Genomic DNA, 18344 nt, shown 5'->3' on the forward strand with positions numbered 1-18344 from the left:
TTCTTGTAAAGACTTTATATTTGTATTTTTTACATCTAATATCTGGTTTGCTGACTTTTCTTAAAGAGTAATGATTTATTTTGACATGCGGTCACATTGCTTGTGGATCTTTCAATGACATTCTATTCAGAAGAAACATAGTATCTGCCTCCAATTTGTCCCATGTTCTGACACTAAGACACACTGACATTTTATGTTGACCTGATGTAGTTTTCAGAGAAGATGTAAGCAGACCCTCAGTGGCTGAGGAAACAGCAGTAGGATGCTGAGAATTTGGCAGGTGATATCACAGATACGATGTGCTGGAAGGCAGGGGAAGACTTTTCTGGACACTTTAACTCTTTTTCTACTGCATTCCCAGCATCTAAGGACACCATCCTTGTGGGGAAGGGGATCTGAGATGATTGGTAGCGGTCATTTTAACAAGGAACACAGGTACTTTGTCTTTAGTGTTTATGAGAAGTAAATGGTACAAATGAAACTTTCTCACTTTAAACTAATAAAAAATGGGGAAAATAGATTAGAAGTTTGTTTTTAGCCTCTGAAAAAATAAATGTTGCAGGATTGTGATACCTAGATACTAACAACGTTTTTGTGGATCAAGGAAAAAATAAAACAAGGATCATGGGTCAGGGGATTCATAAATCCATAATATCCAGAGTTCCAGATCTAGAAAAAGGTAGTAGCCTAGAAAGAAATATAGCTTCTGCAAGATTTTGACAAGTTCTTTCATGTAGCAGACCCAAACTGAGGTCACTACTTGAGACCAAGAATAATGAGAGATAGGGTTCCTGTTCAAAAATGTAAATTAAACACACACACACACACACACACATACATACATACACAAAAAAAACTGGTATCAAACCACTTCCTAGAATTACATTTCTGGAAAGTGGCTTATCTAGAAATGTAAGGAGATAGAGATACATTCTGCCCCCAAGGAACTGAACCAATCTTCCTTCCAACTCAGTAACTAGATCTGTGATGACCATGGAATCATCACTGGATCAGGATCAGAAGCCACCACACTAAGCTTTCATTCAAGGCAGAGTGTCTAGGAGAACAGGTTGAGGGAACTGGAAGAATGAGCACAAGGAGGAAATAAAAAAGAAAGAGAAAAGTCAGAGAGAATCTCCCACTCAGAATCATGTTAAAAAACCAGCAGGATCTGTGAATACATACAGACATTATGTATGTATATTACAATGTAGCCTCAATATGTGAAATATTAATTAAGAAGCAAGGAGAAATGAAATAACAAAATGAGACATTTAAATGAATCTATTATTGACAGTATATCTAGAGATTAAATTAATCAAGAATAGCGAGTGTGACAAACATCATTTACAAACTCCGAAACTTATTCTGCCTACCACAAGGCAGAATAATGGCCGAATAATGGCCTCTCAAATGGCATCCCCATTGCAAACCTCTGTGATTATGTTAGGTTAGATGGTAAAGGGGGATTAAGATGACTATCAGATGAAACTAATCAGTACACCTTAAACTAGGGAGATTTTCCTGGAATATCTAGCTGGCTCAAATATAATCACAGATATTTTTTTTTCTTTTTAACATGTATTTATTTTTGAGAGACAGAGACGGACAGAATGTGAAAGGGGGGGGGCAGAGAGAGGGAGACACAGAATCCGAAGCAGGCTCCAGGCTCTGTCAGCACAGAGACTGACGTGGAGCTTGAACTCATGAGCTGTGAGCTGTGAACTCATGAGCTGAAGTCAGATGCTTCACCAACTGAGCCACCCAGGCACCTCGAATTCTGGCATTTTAAGCTGTGGAGTCTGTGGTAATATTTTATAATAGCTATAGAAAACAAACATTCTGCATCCCACAAAAAAAGAATATTTGTATTTTTTAATTGAGGCATAACTGACATACAGCATTATATTAGTTTCAGGTGCACAACACAATGATTCAATATTTGTATACTTTCGGGCACCAGGGTGGCTCAGCTGGTTAAACCTCCAACTCCTTTTTTAAAAATTTGTTTTAACATTTATTCATTTTTGATAGCAAGGGACACAGAGTGCAAGTGGGGGAGAGGCAGAGAGAGAGAGGGAGACACAGATTCTGAAGCAGAGTCCAGGCTCTGAGCTGTCAGCACAGAGCCTGACGTGGGGATCAAACTCACGAACTGTGAGATCATGACCTGAGCTGAAGTTAGACAACCTACCGAGGTGCCCCTAGCCTCCAACTCTTGATTTCGACTCAGGTCATGACCTTGTGTTTCATGAGTTCGAGCCCCACGTTGGGCTCTGTGATGATAGCACAGAGCCTACTTGGGATTCTCTTTCTCCCTCTCTCTCTGCCCCTCCCCCACTCTTGTTCTCTCTCTCTCTCTCTCTCTCTCTCTCTCAAAATAAATAAACTTAAAAAAATTGTATATGTTACCAAATGATCACCACAATAAGTCTAGTTAACATCTGTCACCATACGTAGTTACAAAATATTTTTTTTGTTGTGATGAGAACTTTCAAGATCTGCTCTGTCACAACTTTCAAATACATAATACACCATTATTAATTATAGTCACCATACTGTATATTATCTTTCCATGACTTATTTATTTCATAACTGGGAGCTTGTACCTTTTGACTACCTTTACCCATTTTGCCCACCACTCACTCCCCTCTTCTGGTAACCACCAGTCTGTTCTCTGTATTTATGAGCTTGTTTTTTGTTTGTTTTGTTTTTTAAGATTCCACAAATAAGTCATATAATATCTGTCTTTCTCTGTCTGACATATTTCACTTAGCATAATGCCCTCAAATTCCATCTCTGTTGTCACAAATGGGAAGATGTCACTGTTTTTTATGGCTGAATAATATTTCACCATATATATCTATATATCTATCTATGTGTATAATCCACATCTATACCACATTTTCCTTTTCATTCCTCCATGAATGGACACTTAGAATGTTTCCATATCTTGGCTATTGTAAATAATGCTTCAATGAACATGGGCATGCAGATATCTTTTCAAATTAGTTTTTTAAACACATTATTAGTGAGATTAAAAATCACTACATTAATAGGGGAATATGTCATATTTATAATATAAGTATACAATATTATAAACATATCAGGTATTTCTGTATTAATGTACAGATTCAATGTAATTAAAACAAAAACTCTAAGAGTGTGTGTGTGCGCACGTGTGTGTGTGTGTGTGTGTGTGTGTGTGCGCATGTATTTATAAGTTGAGAAACTGCTTATAAAATTTTTGGCAATGCATAGTGGAAATAATGGCTAAGAAATTTTGGGGGGGAAAGTCGAAGGTCTTACATCCCAATATCAAGACTAGAAAACTTTAATTGTATTTATATAATATTGGTGCAAGTTTATATAAATAGACTAATTAAAGAATACCACATATACAGGAACATTCTTAGGCCTCTGAGAATTCTGTCTCAATTTACTGTGTCTAAATTGTTTAAGCTGAATCTCCTAGGAATCTAATATCCACCCCTACTAAAATCACCAACTTACATTCCATCTCAAGGGAAAGGAGTTAATATGTTTGACCTCCTCCCTTGTCTGGGGATGAAACAATGGTGGGACCCATAAACCTGAGTTCTATCTCCTGGGAATAGAAGGTAATGCATAAAAAGGTTGTTTTTACCCTTTATGGCACCTCTCCTCTGTTAAAAGTTTACTTGTTTCCTTGTTTTCCTTCCAAACAGATACTTTCTACTATTGTAAAGCAAGAGACAGAAGAGAATTCGTTGAGTTGAAAACTACAGCCAATTAGGGAAGAGAAAAATGCTACACTGGCTCTTTGATCTTTATCAAATAATGTAGCCTTGTGTTGTGTGCAAGTAGGGTCTGTGCCCTGGAGGACAGGACTCTGGGAGGAAGGAGTCCTTCTGATACCAGTGATTCCATAAAGAGACAGCTCCTGGCAGAAAACGATTGATTTTTTGTGCAGACTGACTAACGTGACCAGTAACACAGCAGAGAATCGAGAAGGAAAGAAGAGCTGTTTGGGTAAAAGAAGTGAAGTCGGAAGAGATTCAGGCTGAAGCAGCAAACTGTGGTTTGTATATTTTCTGTTGACCTCCTTTGTGGTTTTAATGATTAGTGGTTTATTTTTCTCCCCTTTAAATGTATCCGCTGTGACCCCAAAGAAGTGTGTTTTTTGTCAAGAGGCAGTGAGTCTGTGTTTCAAGAGACTCAGTTGCAATCTAGCCTAAATTATAGAGACATTTTGAGGCATTCTCAGTCTATCTACTTTTCATACCACAGGAGATGAGGTAGCTGTCCTTTTAGGGATGACTTTTATGAAGATTCTGTCGTTACCATTATTTGAATAAGTTCGGTGCCCACAGGCATGTAACCTAAATCAGAGCTGCAGATGAAACTTCAAACACACATTCTTACGGGCTTGGAGGATGAGTCGCGTTTGGGGCAAGGGTGGGGGTGCTGCTTTTGGACAGTGGTAACTGTTACATTCCTCTCAGCCACGTAGATGTTTTGTCCACTTTGGCTAATTAAGGACTCTGGCAGTGACAAAATCATCCCCTATGTGAGAGAACCTCACTGTGTAAAGTTTTGACTGGGGTTCTGGCGGAGATGTCACAAAATCCCCCTTTCTTGTCACAAAACTACAGATTCCTGCCAAACACAATAATATAGAACTGTTATGACCTACCCTCAAAATTCACTCCCTTTCCCTTAAAGCTTTCTGAATGGCTTTGTAGATTTGTTGGAGAGGGTAAGAACTAAACCTCTCCAAAACTGGTTGAAGAAGGGCCTCAGTTGCTCTGGCCTTTCCATGGCTGCACTCCCTGCTTATCACCATTACTGGCACCCTTTTCAAAAGTACTTTATAAACTAGATCATAGAATGGAGTTAAAACTAAAATGCAAAAGGCACCTCCAAAGGCAGACTCTATTCAGCGCAAAGCTAGCAATTCCCATAGATGGGGTCCACGAACCTGTAGACCAGAAATGAAAACATTAGGGCAGCACTGCTCTTAATTTTATCTCTAGGAGGTGAGAATCTGCTCAGCTTGACTTTGCCCAAGCCGATCACACTGGCTGGTATCTGTCACAGAGGCACTGTCAGACTCACTAATGGGTAGAGTGGTCTCCCCTCCTAAGTTAGGGAGCAGAGATCCTCCAAGGTTTAGGGCATCGCCCCTGAAGCCATAAATCATCCTCTGACCTGACTGCCCTTTGCCTGAGTTGGGGGAATGCTGCTTACCTGTCTCTGGGCATTTTCTGGTAGATGCATTCTCTTATTTTCACATCCCAGGAAGCATCCCTCCTAATCGGAACCATATTTCAATCCCTGTGCAACAAATCTCCTGTACTACCCACAGCCCTGGAACTTGTCCTTTCTTTTTTCCTTCTTTTTTCATTATTTTTCTACTGCTTTATCGAAATTCTTCAGTTTATTTTTTATCAAAACCATTGTTGGAAACATAATATTTGCTCTACAAAAGCCTATTACTAACAGCTCATCCCATTTCATAATTTTAATATTTCCTGCTTCTCTCTCTCCCCTGCTTTCCCTCTCCCTTACATACACAAGCCTTCTTCTCCTCATATACATATACTATGCTTTCTTTTTTCCATTTGAACCTGTGCCTATCCCACATAATCTACAGTGAGAAGGAGTCAGCATATGATATTGCTGACCTAGAAAAATAACCGTTCTTTAAGGTTTATTAATAAATGTATAAAGAAATGAATGGGGCCAATGGCAAAGAAAAGGCGCAATAACAAGTCAATTCTACAGGTGCCAACATCCAGGGAACAGAGGTGCTTCTCAAGCAGGAACACTGAATGTGACAGCTGCAGTCCCCGACCATGGTCAGTAGCAGAGTAGAAGTGTCTTTCACAGCCCCTTATGATAGCTGATTTCTCCTCAGGGTTCAGAAGCCAGTGGATCCTAGACTAAAGGGACCATGCATAATTTGAGCTGCTACAATCCCAGTTCCTTTCTCCTTGTGGGAATACCTGGCCTGGACAAGTTCCACATCTGGATTGGGATTCCCTTTTGTGTCATCTATGTTTTGGCTATTGTGGGAAACTTCATCCTCCTCTACCTCATTGCAACTGAGCACAGCCTCCATGAGCCCATGTTTTTCTTCCTAGCTATGCTGGCTACCACGGACCTCATCCTGTCCACTGCCACAGTGCCCAAACTGCTCAGTAACCTCTGGCTGGGCTTCCAGGAAATAACCTTCTCTGGCTGTCTCACCCAGATGTTCTTCCTCCACTTCAGCTTTGTAGTGGACTCAGCCATCCTGTTGGCCATGGCGTTCGATCGCTATGTGGCCATCTGCTTCCCTTTGAGGTACACCACCATCCTGACTCGGCAGGTGATCATCAAGCTGATGGTGAGCATTGTTGTGAGGAGCTTCTCTGTCATCTTGCCAGATGTTTTTCTGCTGAAACGGTTACCCTTCTGCGGGACACGCATCATACCGCACACATACTGTGAGCACATAGGTGTTGCTCGGCTTTCCTCTGCTGACATCTCCATCAACATCTGGTATGGATTTTCTGTCCCTCTCATGACTGTCATCTCAGATGTGATCTTTATTGCTGTTTCCTATACCTTCATCCTCCATGCTGTCTTTCACCTCTCATCCCAGGGTGCCCGCCAAAAGGCCCTCAGCACCTGTGGTTCCCATGTCAGTGTCATCCTCATGTTTTACACACCTGCCTTCTTCTCCATCCTTGCACATCGCTTTGGGCACAGTGTCCCTCGAAATGTGCTCATCCTATTTGCCAACCTCTATGTGGCCATCCCCCCTGCCCTAAATCCTGTGGTCTATGGAGTGAAGACCAAGCAGATCCAGGACAAATTTGTTCTCCTCTTTTCTTTGAAGAGGACACACTGAATGCAGAGGGCCACTGATGGAGAAAGTTAGGTAAATTAATTAGATGAGATTTTGCATAACATAGGAGCTATAAAAATAAAGCTGTAACTCCTATAGCTTGAAATTTTAGAGTTCCAGCCGTGTGCAAAGTAGGGACAGGTGGGGGAAAAGGAAAAAGAAAACCTAGACTTCCAGAAAATCAAGGGTTTTCTTGGTTCAGTTTTCTCACCACTTGTATGAAGAAGGTGATGATTGGTAGAGAAGAGCACTAATACTAAGGTTTACCTCTTTCCTATTGCTAATTTTGAGATATTTGAAGGCTACTTATTTCCTAATATACAACTCACCCCTTTGCTTCTGAGTTCCTGAGTTAAAGGCAAAGGCTCCTGTCTTCCCTCTTTAAGTAGCTGTCAAGTCTGTCTACTACAACTACTGAGCTTGATGCTTTGCAGTTCAGTCCTGAGTCTGTACATGAGTAATCCCTCCTCCCGTGTCCTGTACTTGCTTTACTTTTTCCCCTACCCATCTCAAATTACACGGTGCTCGTTTTCTTTTGTATCTGTTTTCTTCAGCTGCACGCTCCAAGAAAATTTTCACTACCTCATATTTTACAAATATTAATCAATTTAATTAAAAACAGTTATGGTTCAGTCGATTAAGTATCCAACTCTTGATTTCGGCTCAGGTCATGATCTCACAATTTGTGATTTTGAGCCCCACATCGGGCTCTGGGCTGACAGTGTGGAGCCTGCCTGGGATTCTCTGTCTCTCCCACTCTCTCTGCCCTTCCCCTGCTTGGTTTCTCTATCAAAAATAAACAACAAAAAAATAAAAATGTTAAAAATATTTTTTTAATAAAAAAATAATTATGAGAGTGTAATCTTAGTTCATTCATTTCACAGATGAGGAAATGGAGACCTACAAAGATTACAGAAAGACAATCAGTAGACTTAGGATCCAAACCCAGGTCTGCCTGATTCAGAATTTTCTGTCCAATTGCTTCCTGGCTACTACTCACTTGAATGGCTTACAAACTCCTCAGACTTAATTTCTTCAAAACTGACCTGGAAGCTCACTAACTTCCTTCATGAAAAGTGCTCTTCCTTTTTGGTCTTCTTTTACAGTGAATGGCACTACCCCCAACATGAGTTCCCAAGCCAGAAATCTGTGGCTTGTCCTTGATTTGTCTTACATCACCATCCAACAAAATTAATTCAATACTTGGGTTAAATGTTTGATTTGAAGGTGCTTATAAGCCATACCTGTAAATATATACATGACATTCTAACCTTTACCCTGACCATTGAACTCACCTGGGCCCCTTTCTATTATTCGTCCCTCTGAGAGTATTTCAAAGTCATCTTTTTATAGGAGCTCCATTCAATCCACTCTCTCTGTTAAAGCTAGAGTGATCATTTTACAATTCATATGATACTGTCACTTTGTACCTTGAATCTCTTCAATAATTCCATTGCCTTCAAGATCATGCATAATATTGTTCTTGGTATCAATGCAAGGAATGGAAGAATTTAATAAAAAGAGCAATCTTGCATGAAGCTCAAAGCCTTACATGTAATTTACATTCATTTACACTTCATTTATTTTTATTTTGCTTAATTTGCACATCCCTGACTCTTTGAGCAAGTAATTTCAGAAGCAATGTTCTTTTTGTGTGTGTCATACTCAATGTCCTATTATTTAAAACAACAACAACAACAAAAACAACAACAACAACAACAGCACAGGGTGGGTGGTGGCTCAGTCAGCTAAGCATCTGATTTCATTTCAGCTCAGGTCATGATTTCACAGTTCATGAGATTGAGCCCCATGTCAGGCTCCATGCTGACAGTGCAGAGCCTGCTTGGTATTCTCTCTCTCCATCTCTCTCTGCCCCTCCCCTACTCTTTCCCTTTCTCTCTCTCTCTCAAAACAAATAAATAAATATTTAAAAAATAAAACAACAACAACAACAACTTGGTGTGAGTAGAGTGTGTATTGAGTGGAGTTGGGTAGGATTCATCTATGTTCCTCTTAAGAAACTGTCCCAGGATAAAAACACTCATTTCCTAAAATCTTCACTGAAAGACAAGCCATAAATTTAATCAAGATGAGCATTTTAAATTACTTGGGAGTAAGAAGTAAAGAGTAAAATTGGCATAATGAGATAAGATCCTCTGTGTGTGTGTGTGTGTGTGTCTATGTGTATGTGTGTCTGTGTGTGTGTGTGTGTGTGTGTGTTGACATTTTCTTTGCTGTCTGTAGTGCCCTTAGGCAGCTCAGAAGATACCCAGACGGGGCTGCTTTATCCATGCCATAGTTACAAACCACCATACTTATTTGCTCTTTAATTTATCTATCCACACCTACATTATGGGCTCCTTGAAGGCTGAAACTTAGTCCTAAGCATCTTCTTATGCCCTTTGGTATGAAAGTATGTGATATAACATGTGTTCTCAATAAATGTTTCATACACCTTCAAACTTCATCAGAAACCCCTTCCTTTCTGCCATTATCCCTAACTTTTCCTTTCTTCCCTATTCAGTTTAGATTCCATAGTATATAATTGCAGTCATTGTCTTGTTAACCCTAAACTCAACTTGTTCTAAACTCAACTGTCCTCCTTACATATTCAGTTGAAAAAAAAGGAATCTTAATGAATCTTAGTGAAGTTAGCTCTGTATGTTGGGGCAGCTGGATAAAACGACTGTGCAAGATATACTGATATTACTGTTAGTATATTAAGACGGTACATCACCATACTTGCCAGCTTTCAGCTTCTCAAATGCATCAGATGTCTCCTTTTCTCTTCTACCTGTGCTTTCTCTTTATTTATTTATTTTTGTTTGGCAATTCCTATTTAGGCTTCAACTACAAATCCCCTCAGATAATATTAGATTAGTATCTCTTATATACATTCTCACTGCACAAGGTACTTTTTATTTCAAGACTTACCACAACTTTAATAAGATGATTGCTTGTATACTTAGTTGTTTAATATCTATTCCCCCATTATGTGTCATCAAGGACCAGGTTCACGCCTGCCTACCTTGTTTACTATTGCATTCCTATCATTTACAATCTCTTAGGTTGTAATAGGCATGCAATAAGCATTTGCTGAATAAAGGAGTTGAAATGTATAAGTTTTAATTAATGAATGAAATCCATTTGCTTAGAGGGAGACTACTTGGATTTATAACTCTAAATAATCAAAGAAAAATTATGGAGAGTCATGGAAAAAGAATTTTTCCACAGAAAGGTGATAGTTGTTTCCCCACTTATTCCTCAGAGCTCTTCTTTAAATTAAGCATTTCCAAGTTATCATTCCCTTACTATAGATGCAGAAACTGATTTCTAGAACAGTTAAAGTACTTTGTTACAGCACAAGGGAGGGATGAGTGGAATAAGCGATAAATTCCAGATTTTTAGCCATAAGACATTGAAAGTAAACTTCCTTCTTGATCTGACGGGCAGTTGTTCACAGGGTTCTATTGGAAGGCTGAGACCATACCCTGGCTGGATAGCTATGATTTTCAGATTTGTGTATGCTTTGTGTTAGAGGTTTGCTCTAGACAAATAGATTAGTAGCCTATAGTCTAAAAATTGACTGAACACAAAATTAGTAATGATTCTTCACTGAGGGAAGATGGACAGAATTGCCAAGCAAGAGTGAACATTGAAGTAAGTATCTAAAAAGAGAGGCCTCTTCACATCTGGAGAGATGCAGTCCCAGTGAGAAATAGCTTCAGGGTTTTGTTATATAAGGCTAGAAGTAGATGCATTTCAGACATTTATGGATTTTCCACTATGAAATACTCTCTGCTAGGGATTCACGAGAAAATGAAACAGTCCTTGCACCAGAAGTCTTAGGAGTTCTATACTGAGCCGACACATGGTAGATATGACTCTTTATCAAATTACTGATCAAACTAGATAAAGACCCTGGTGAGGCTCAGGTGTGCTGCTATCATGGATTCCAGAATTTCCAAGCCAACACTAATATGAACAAAGGTGTAAGTTCCTAAGCTGGGAAAGTGTTAATTTGGTCGAACCTTTGCTCATGGCCTAGACTGACTTGGGGCCTTCAGATCTGAGGCTTATAGGTCCCCTGGGTTCAGAGGGCCTCTGTTCTAACTTGTCTCAAATCCCCAGAGACAGAAGAGAGGTACATTTGCACTCCACTCCTCTGGGCTCTGTGTTGGTTCTTCCCTACTGTGAGCATGATCTTATGTCTATCCTTACTGCCCCGGGAACTGCTTCTTTTGTTCTTTGGTCTGATTTTTACCTGCTGTGTTTCTGCACTCTCTGATCATCACCTTGCCTTTGCAAAGTAGTTCCGGGACCAGGATCTACAAGGTATAAGCCGGTGGTGAGGAAAACAGAACTATTAGGGAGTAATAGCAGGGAGCAGAGCCAATGAGAATAGGAGCTGGTGAAGAAGAGAGGAAGAGTGGGGAAAGACAGGGCTCTGAGGAAGAGGAATAGACAAGATTACAATTCTGCACATAGATTATAAAGCTGACACTCATGCTAAGAGAATGGTATGATAGACAGGTGTCTATGAGGAGGTTAATTCTGAGCCCCTCTCACTGCTTTTCCTCAAATGTTTCTAGGTTTTTCTGGTCAAAATTTATAATGCTACAGATGTAGGTACGCCTGGGTGTCTCAGTCGGTTGAGCGTCCAACTTCAGCTCTGGTCATGATTTCACAGTCGGTGAGTTTGAGCCCCGCGTCGGGCTCTGTGCTGACAGCTCAGAGCCTGGAGTCTGCTTCAGATTCTGTGTCTCCCTCTCCCTCTGCCTCTCCTCCGTTCATGCTCTATCTCTGCCTCAAAAAATAAACATTAAAAAAAAAGAAAAAAATATAGTGCTACAGATGTAAAAATAAATAAATAAAAGAGAATGAGTGGTCATGATACATTTAGAACTGACCATTTCAGCCTGGGGAACATATGGAGATTGAAATTCCATATGCCACCTCAGAGATTATTAGGTTATATGTGTAAGCATCACTTTGTATTTGTGAGTGCATTTATGAATGCACTGAATGTCCTGTTCTTTTAGGATGATAGGGGCAAAATCCACCCACCCTACACACCACAGAGAGACACAAATACAAAATAGAGTTGAACAGCTGTTTTCTGGAATGGGTCTCAAAAGAATCCTTTTGTGACCCATGGACCAACCATGGATATTCCTCTCCCTAAAATGAGGCAGAAGAAAGATATTCACATAGACACACTTAGCATAAAAAAGAGAAATAAAGGCAAGGTATGGATTATAATACTCCATGATCAAGGTATTGCTGAAGGACCTGTCCTGTGTTTAGTTTAGTGCTGGAAGAGACAGAGAACATAGAGATATAGCCTATATTCCTAGCCTTAGGGGAGAGGAGAAAAATGCTCAGCAGTCAGAGACCAGTAAGTAAGGTGGGAATAGAATGCTTGCTAAATGCAAAATCCTATTCAGGAAACTGTAATCAAAGAGACTGTGATCAAAGAGTACTAATAGATTAAAGAGAATGTATAGTTAGTAACACCAGGGAGGTTTCAAGAATGGAAATGGAAAGCCACAGACCTCTTTTTATGTATCTAGAACTTTTTATGTATCTAGAACTTTCCTCTAGGTGAGGAAAGTGCTACTAATTTCCCACATTTAGCTGCGTCCTTCCTTCCAGACCATCTTTCAGTAGTGTGCGGTGACTGTGAATCCCCTAGGTTTGTTTGGTGGGAGTCTTCATCTCACCAAAGTATTTAATATGGAAGTATTTAATATGGAAAGCAAGTTTCCATGCTTTTCCAGATCTTTAATTTTCCAGAGTTTAAGTGGAGGGACCTACATTATATTATTACGGTAGGCTTTGAGGATATAAACTTGAGAGAGAGGTGGGTGAATGACAGGGTGTTCACAACACTATTTGGATGATCCAGTTCATTAGTATCAAGTCCAATGGGCCTCTGCCACTCATTTATTCAACAAGAACTTGTTGAAGATTCTGTGGCAGACACTGTTCTAGGGATAGAACAGTGAAATAAGCAGACATGATATCTATCCTCTTCAAGTTTACCATTTGTCAAGTGAGAAAGCTAAGTAAAATAAAAAGAAGAGTGTGAGAAGTGCTCTGAATGGCTACTGTGGAGTGCCAGGAGTGTACCTGGGAACATTACCTAATTTGGATATTGTTCAGGAAAGCTAGCTTTGGATATTGTTCAGGGAAAGTTAGCTAGAGAAAGAGAGAAATGGACCAAGCTAACAAAACTTCCAAGAACAAATGTTGGTGGAAAAGAAATCAGACAAGAGTGTTCCCCAAAGCTGAAGTTTAAATTGGGGGGTGACACATTCCGTGGACTAAAGGTATCTCACTTTTGACATGGGAAAGAGCTTTATGGCCCTATGTGGAGCTTGAACCCATGATCCTGGGTTCATGACCTGAGCCGAAATCAAGAGTCAGATGCTTAACCAACTCAGCCACCCAGATGCCGCTACATATTTTTTACTTTTTAAAAAAATATTCTGAAGTTTTGTTACCCATTAATTATATTACCAGCCGATCTTCTCTGTATCTTTCCAACTTCAGTATGTGTGCTAAGGAAGCCAGCAGTATTTTGGTGTCTTTTGATTCTTATATACAGGGCTTTACCTCATTCTTTTTAGAAGTTATATACAGTAAATGTTAAAATCATTCCCAGGTTAAAAATTAAAATGGTGCCAGCTTTTCAATTTTTATTTTTTGATATTTTAATTTCACTCAAATTTTGTATTATAAATGTTGCTGCTGTGAATATCGTTAGGCCACTTATTTATTTATATAACTGTATCTGTGGAAGCATTCATATATTTTGAACTTTTGGGACAATGGATATGTGCACTTTATGTTTTGATTCATATTGGCAAATTAGCATCTAAGAATGTTACACGGTAAACCCTTCTAAAAGAGTTATAACAGCTCTTATTTCCTCAGACCCTTCACAGAATTGGCTGTTATCACTCATACCATCAATTTTTTTAAGTCTTTATTAATGGTAAATAATATACCTCATCATTCATGTTTTATATTGAACTTAATTACTTATGAGACTGAAAATCTTCTACATATTTATTAAACATTAGAGTTTCTTCTCATGGGACTTGATTATTCATATCCATTGCCACTTTTTCCACTTGATTAAAGGGCTTTGCTTTAGTGACTCTAAGAATACTTTAAATAAATGTATTAAATGGAATTATATATTTTTCATTTGAATTAGTGCATTTGTCATGGAATTTTTTGCCTCCTGTTTAATTATTATTTCTCTGTAATAGTTTGTCCTTCCAGTTTCCAATATGGTAGGGGATGTGGGATATAGGCAAGGTGGCTTATACATAATTTTGTGGCAGTGAATAGGGAACTGAAATCTTAGCTCCTGAAACCTAGCTCAGTCTTGTCTATGCATTAGCCTCTGCTGTAACTGAATCTATTTTTAAAGAAATGAACTGCACTTAGATTTGAGTACCAAAGATATTTACTGCTGCTGACTGCCGGACTTGCTATTTCTTCCTATCTGGAATTACAGTCTTTCCATCTTTTTTCACCCTCTCTAGTTGGGATAGACTCTACATCACATGTACCTTTAATTGCTCAAGGAAGACTGGTACATTTGAGTTAGAATGCAGAGGTCTTGCTGACAGATGACGGCACGTGGGATGGAACAGCCAATACAAGGGTAGCAATAAGTGGATGTAATACAGAGATACTTAGGGAACAAACCTGTAACATGATACTTGTTTGGAAGATGAATAAGATGATTGTGTGTGAGAGGATATGATTAAGATAATTTCAACGCTTCTAGATTGAGAAACTGTTATACTATCATTTGCTAAATTGGAAAACATTATAGGAGAAACAGATTTGAACATGCTGAGTTGGATGCGCATGGGATTTCTAACATGGCAGACATTGGGTAACTAATTCCAAAGCTAAGGAGAGAGGATTGTCTTCAAAATTAAAAAATTCAGAATCTTCAACATAGGAGTCACAAAGTCATGGCATTTGGGGTTATCAGCCAGGTGGAGTTTATTAACCTAGAAAGCAGCAGACATATATAGAGCACCACAGAATGCTAACTACTTAAGACCATGCAGAAAGAAAAATGAGTGAATACTGAAGTTGGAGAAAAGATTTGTATATCATGTCACAAACAGAAGAGTTTTGGAAGAAAGGCCCAGCTGTTTCAATTAAGTCTCACAAGAATGAGTCATTGTATAGATTAGACAGGGGCATGAATGCTGTGGCATAACTCTACCCGGAGACTGGGCTCCCTCTGCTGGGATGTCTTCTGTGAAGGTTCAGAGCAGGGTTCCATTCTTTCCTTGAGACCAATGTGACAGAATGAGTTATTGGAGAATACCTTTTCTTGGAAACTTTCCCAACCTGGTAATATCTGAAGGCAGAGTAAACCACTTAAGCCTTAGATTATAGGGAAGAATATTCTTTGTCTCCTCTTTATGTTGGTGAACTTTGCTACAATATTGATGAGAACGAGGGCAGATGCTCCACTGCAGAGAAAGAGCAAAAAAGAAAAGAGACTGCATGGTCTATTTTGGTGTTGGACATTGGGCCTGCCTTTGTTTAGCCCCTTGGGACCCTACAGTTATTATTCCAGTTCACTAGGGTGGGAACTTCACATTGAACTTTGTTGCAAATTCCTAACTAGTCATTGTTTCTCTGCCTAATAGTGTTTTGTGTACATATTTTCCTAGAAATCTTCCTGGGTTCCTGTAAGGAGGCAGGACTAAAATTGTATGACTGGAGTTATGTGACTTGTGTCTCTGTGAAAAAATTATTTTGATCCCACTTCTATTATGACTTAAAATTGTAACTGAAAGTTTGGCAAGTATTTTTAGTGAAGAGAAGAGGCAAAGGATAGCTTATCCCTTTACAGAGCTGAAAGTGAGGGGATAATATTGAAGAAGACTCAGAGGTGGACGTCTGTAGATCATCGTAACAATCAGTTACAAAATTTTTATTTTCAGTCTATGAGACACATCCAGTCCAAGACCATAATGACCACATTCAACTTGAGCAGCTTCAATTCAGGCCCTTTCATCCTACTGGGAATCCCAGGGCTGGAGGAGTTCCATGTCTGGATCGGGATTCCTTTTTTCATTATCTACCTTGTGGCCCTTGCAGGCAACAGCGTCCTTCTCTACCTTATTTCCATGGAACGCAGCCTTCATCAGCCCATGTTCTTTTTCCTCTCCATGCTGGCTGCTACAGATCTCATCCTATCTAATACATGTGTACCCAAAACATTCAGCATCTTCTGGCTAGGTCCTCAGGAAATCACCTTTTCTGGATGCCTTACTCAAATGTTCTTTCTCCACTATAGCTTTGCCATGGATTCTGCCATCCTGTTAGCCATGGCATTTGATCGCTATGTTGCTGTTTGCTTCCCCCTAAGATATACCACTATTCTTACCCGTCAGATTATTACTAAAATTGTAATGGCTATTGTTAGCAGGAGCTTTTGCATCATCTTCCCATGTGTGTTCCTATTAAAACGACTACCTTTTTGCCGAACACTCATCATCCCCCACACGTACTGTGAGCACATAGGCATAGCCCAGCTTGCCTGTGCGGACATCTCCATCAACATCTGGTATGGCTTTGCTGTGCCTGTAATGACTGTTACATCAGACCTGATCCTCATTGGCATCTCCTACACTCTCATCCTTCGTGCCATCTTTAATCTTCCATCCCGAGATGCCCGCCAGAAAGCCCTCAACACCTGTGGTTCCCATGTTTGTGTCATTCTTATATTCTACACACCAGCAATGTTCTCTGTCCTCACCCACCGTTTTGGTCACAATATTCCTCACTCCTTCCACATACTGACTGCCAACCTCTACGTGGCCATCCCTCCTGCACTCAATCCAATCATCTACGGGGTGAAGACCAAGCAGATTCGGGAAAAAATCATCCTACCCTTCTTCCCTAAAGGGAACCATTGACATGAGACTGAGAGCTTGGGAAAGGAAACAGGTAACCATGTTTATTTTGGAATGCATTTTATTTTTTTACAGCTAAAATATCTACAATGGTGATTTAAATACATATGAAATCTTAAAAGTCTTCCATGTGTTATAGGAATCAATAAGACAAAGTAAGGAGGTAGATATCAAGAAAAACAAAAAAAGTTGAAGAAGATATGTCTTCCTGAGACAATAGATCAGAGGGTAATTTCTGTCTTATTTTGAGATAGATTTCCAAGACTTATGGGATAAGATACTGATCATATATAATGTGGATAGATATTATTCTTAATAAAAAGGTTAAAAGAGATGACTAAAGGTCTAATAATTTAAGATACCTCTGTTGGATATTTTCCAGATGACAGTTGGCAAAGCTAACAGCAAATGATTACCTTCCTTTAAGAATCACCAAGGAAAATTAGTCATCTACAAACAGGGTTCTCAAACATTAGTGAGTATCAGAATCACCTAGGCAATTTGGTAAAAATGCGAAGTCCCAGGCTCTATCCTACTTTAATGGGACTCAGTGTTCTTTAACAGTTCTCTAAGTGATTCTGAGACCTAAGAAATCTTGGATCCTTCCAAATCAGAAAAGTCCTGCTCCTTTGAAAAACCCATAGACTTGATTCTTATAGTAATTTCCTGGTTTGGAAGTAACATAGCTCTCTTTTATACTCCCCATAACTTCTTCTTGCTCAGGTATTATTGATCCACCTTAAAATTCCACAACTCTAAGTCTCATATCTTCAAAAAATATTATCAATTATCTCTACTTATTACAGTCTTTTAAGGAGTTCACTTCTGGCACAAAGAATTTTTGTGATGATTATTGGTGATCTTAATGAACACAGAGATGACCCATTTATAACTTGGTGTGATAGGTTTATTCTCTAAAGATAGCCACAATACTATATTCCATCTCCCATGCTTTTCTGCAGTGTGAACTTGCAATTCTCACATTATAGTTGGAGTTTAATTCTACTTCTCTTGAATTGGGGCTAAACATAGGGATTCCTTAATCAACGGAATTCAAGGTAAGTGATATTGTGAGGTTTCTGTGGTTAGGCCACAAAAATCTTTGCAGTTTCCACCTGGGTCTCTTGAAATGCTTTATCTAGGTATGCTCCTTCTTCAAGCTGAAACACTGAGCTACGAGTATCCCAAGCAAATGGAGAAGCCATGTCTAAATATTCTGGTGCACAGCCCCAGTTGAGATCCCAGCTGAGTCAGCAGCAACTACCAGTCATGTTAGTAAGCCATCTTAAACATCCAGTCTAGTTGAGACTTTAGGTATCTGTAGGCTCAACTGACATCTCTCTATAATGTATAAGAGACTCAAGAGAGAACTACTCAACTGATTGAAGCCAAGTCATAGAACCACAAGAAGTAATAATTTGCTGTTTTAAGCTAATAAACTTGGGGATGGTTAGTTATGCAGCAATAGATAAATGATGCAGAAATTGGTAACAGGAAGTGGGGTC

General features: G+C 39.3%; 2 protein-coding genes across 2 annotated transcripts; both read left to right on the plus strand.

The window, feature by feature from the left end:
* Positions 1-2846: 2846 nt before the first annotated feature.
* On the plus strand, positions 2847-7509 carry LOC101082260 (olfactory receptor 52H1-like). Its single transcript, XM_023238997.2, has one exon. It carries the CDS (start codon positions 5936-5938, stop codon positions 6875-6877), a length of 942 nt encoding a protein of 313 aa, XP_023094765.1. The 5' UTR covers positions 2847-5935; the 3' UTR covers positions 6878-7509.
* A 4168-nt stretch (positions 7510-11677) lies between these two features.
* On the plus strand, positions 11678-17156 carry LOC101095434 (olfactory receptor 52H1-like). Its single transcript, XM_045038832.1, has one exon. It carries the CDS (start codon positions 15868-15870, stop codon positions 16840-16842), a length of 975 nt encoding a protein of 324 aa, XP_044894767.1. The 5' UTR covers positions 11678-15867; the 3' UTR covers positions 16843-17156.
* Positions 17157-18344: the final 1188 nt, after the last annotated feature.

This window comes from Felis catus, chromosome D1 (assembly GCF_018350175.1).
Source record: "Felis catus isolate Fca126 chromosome D1, F.catus_Fca126_mat1.0, whole genome shotgun sequence".
Classification (NCBI taxonomy): domain Eukaryota; kingdom Metazoa; phylum Chordata; class Mammalia; order Carnivora; family Felidae; genus Felis; species Felis catus.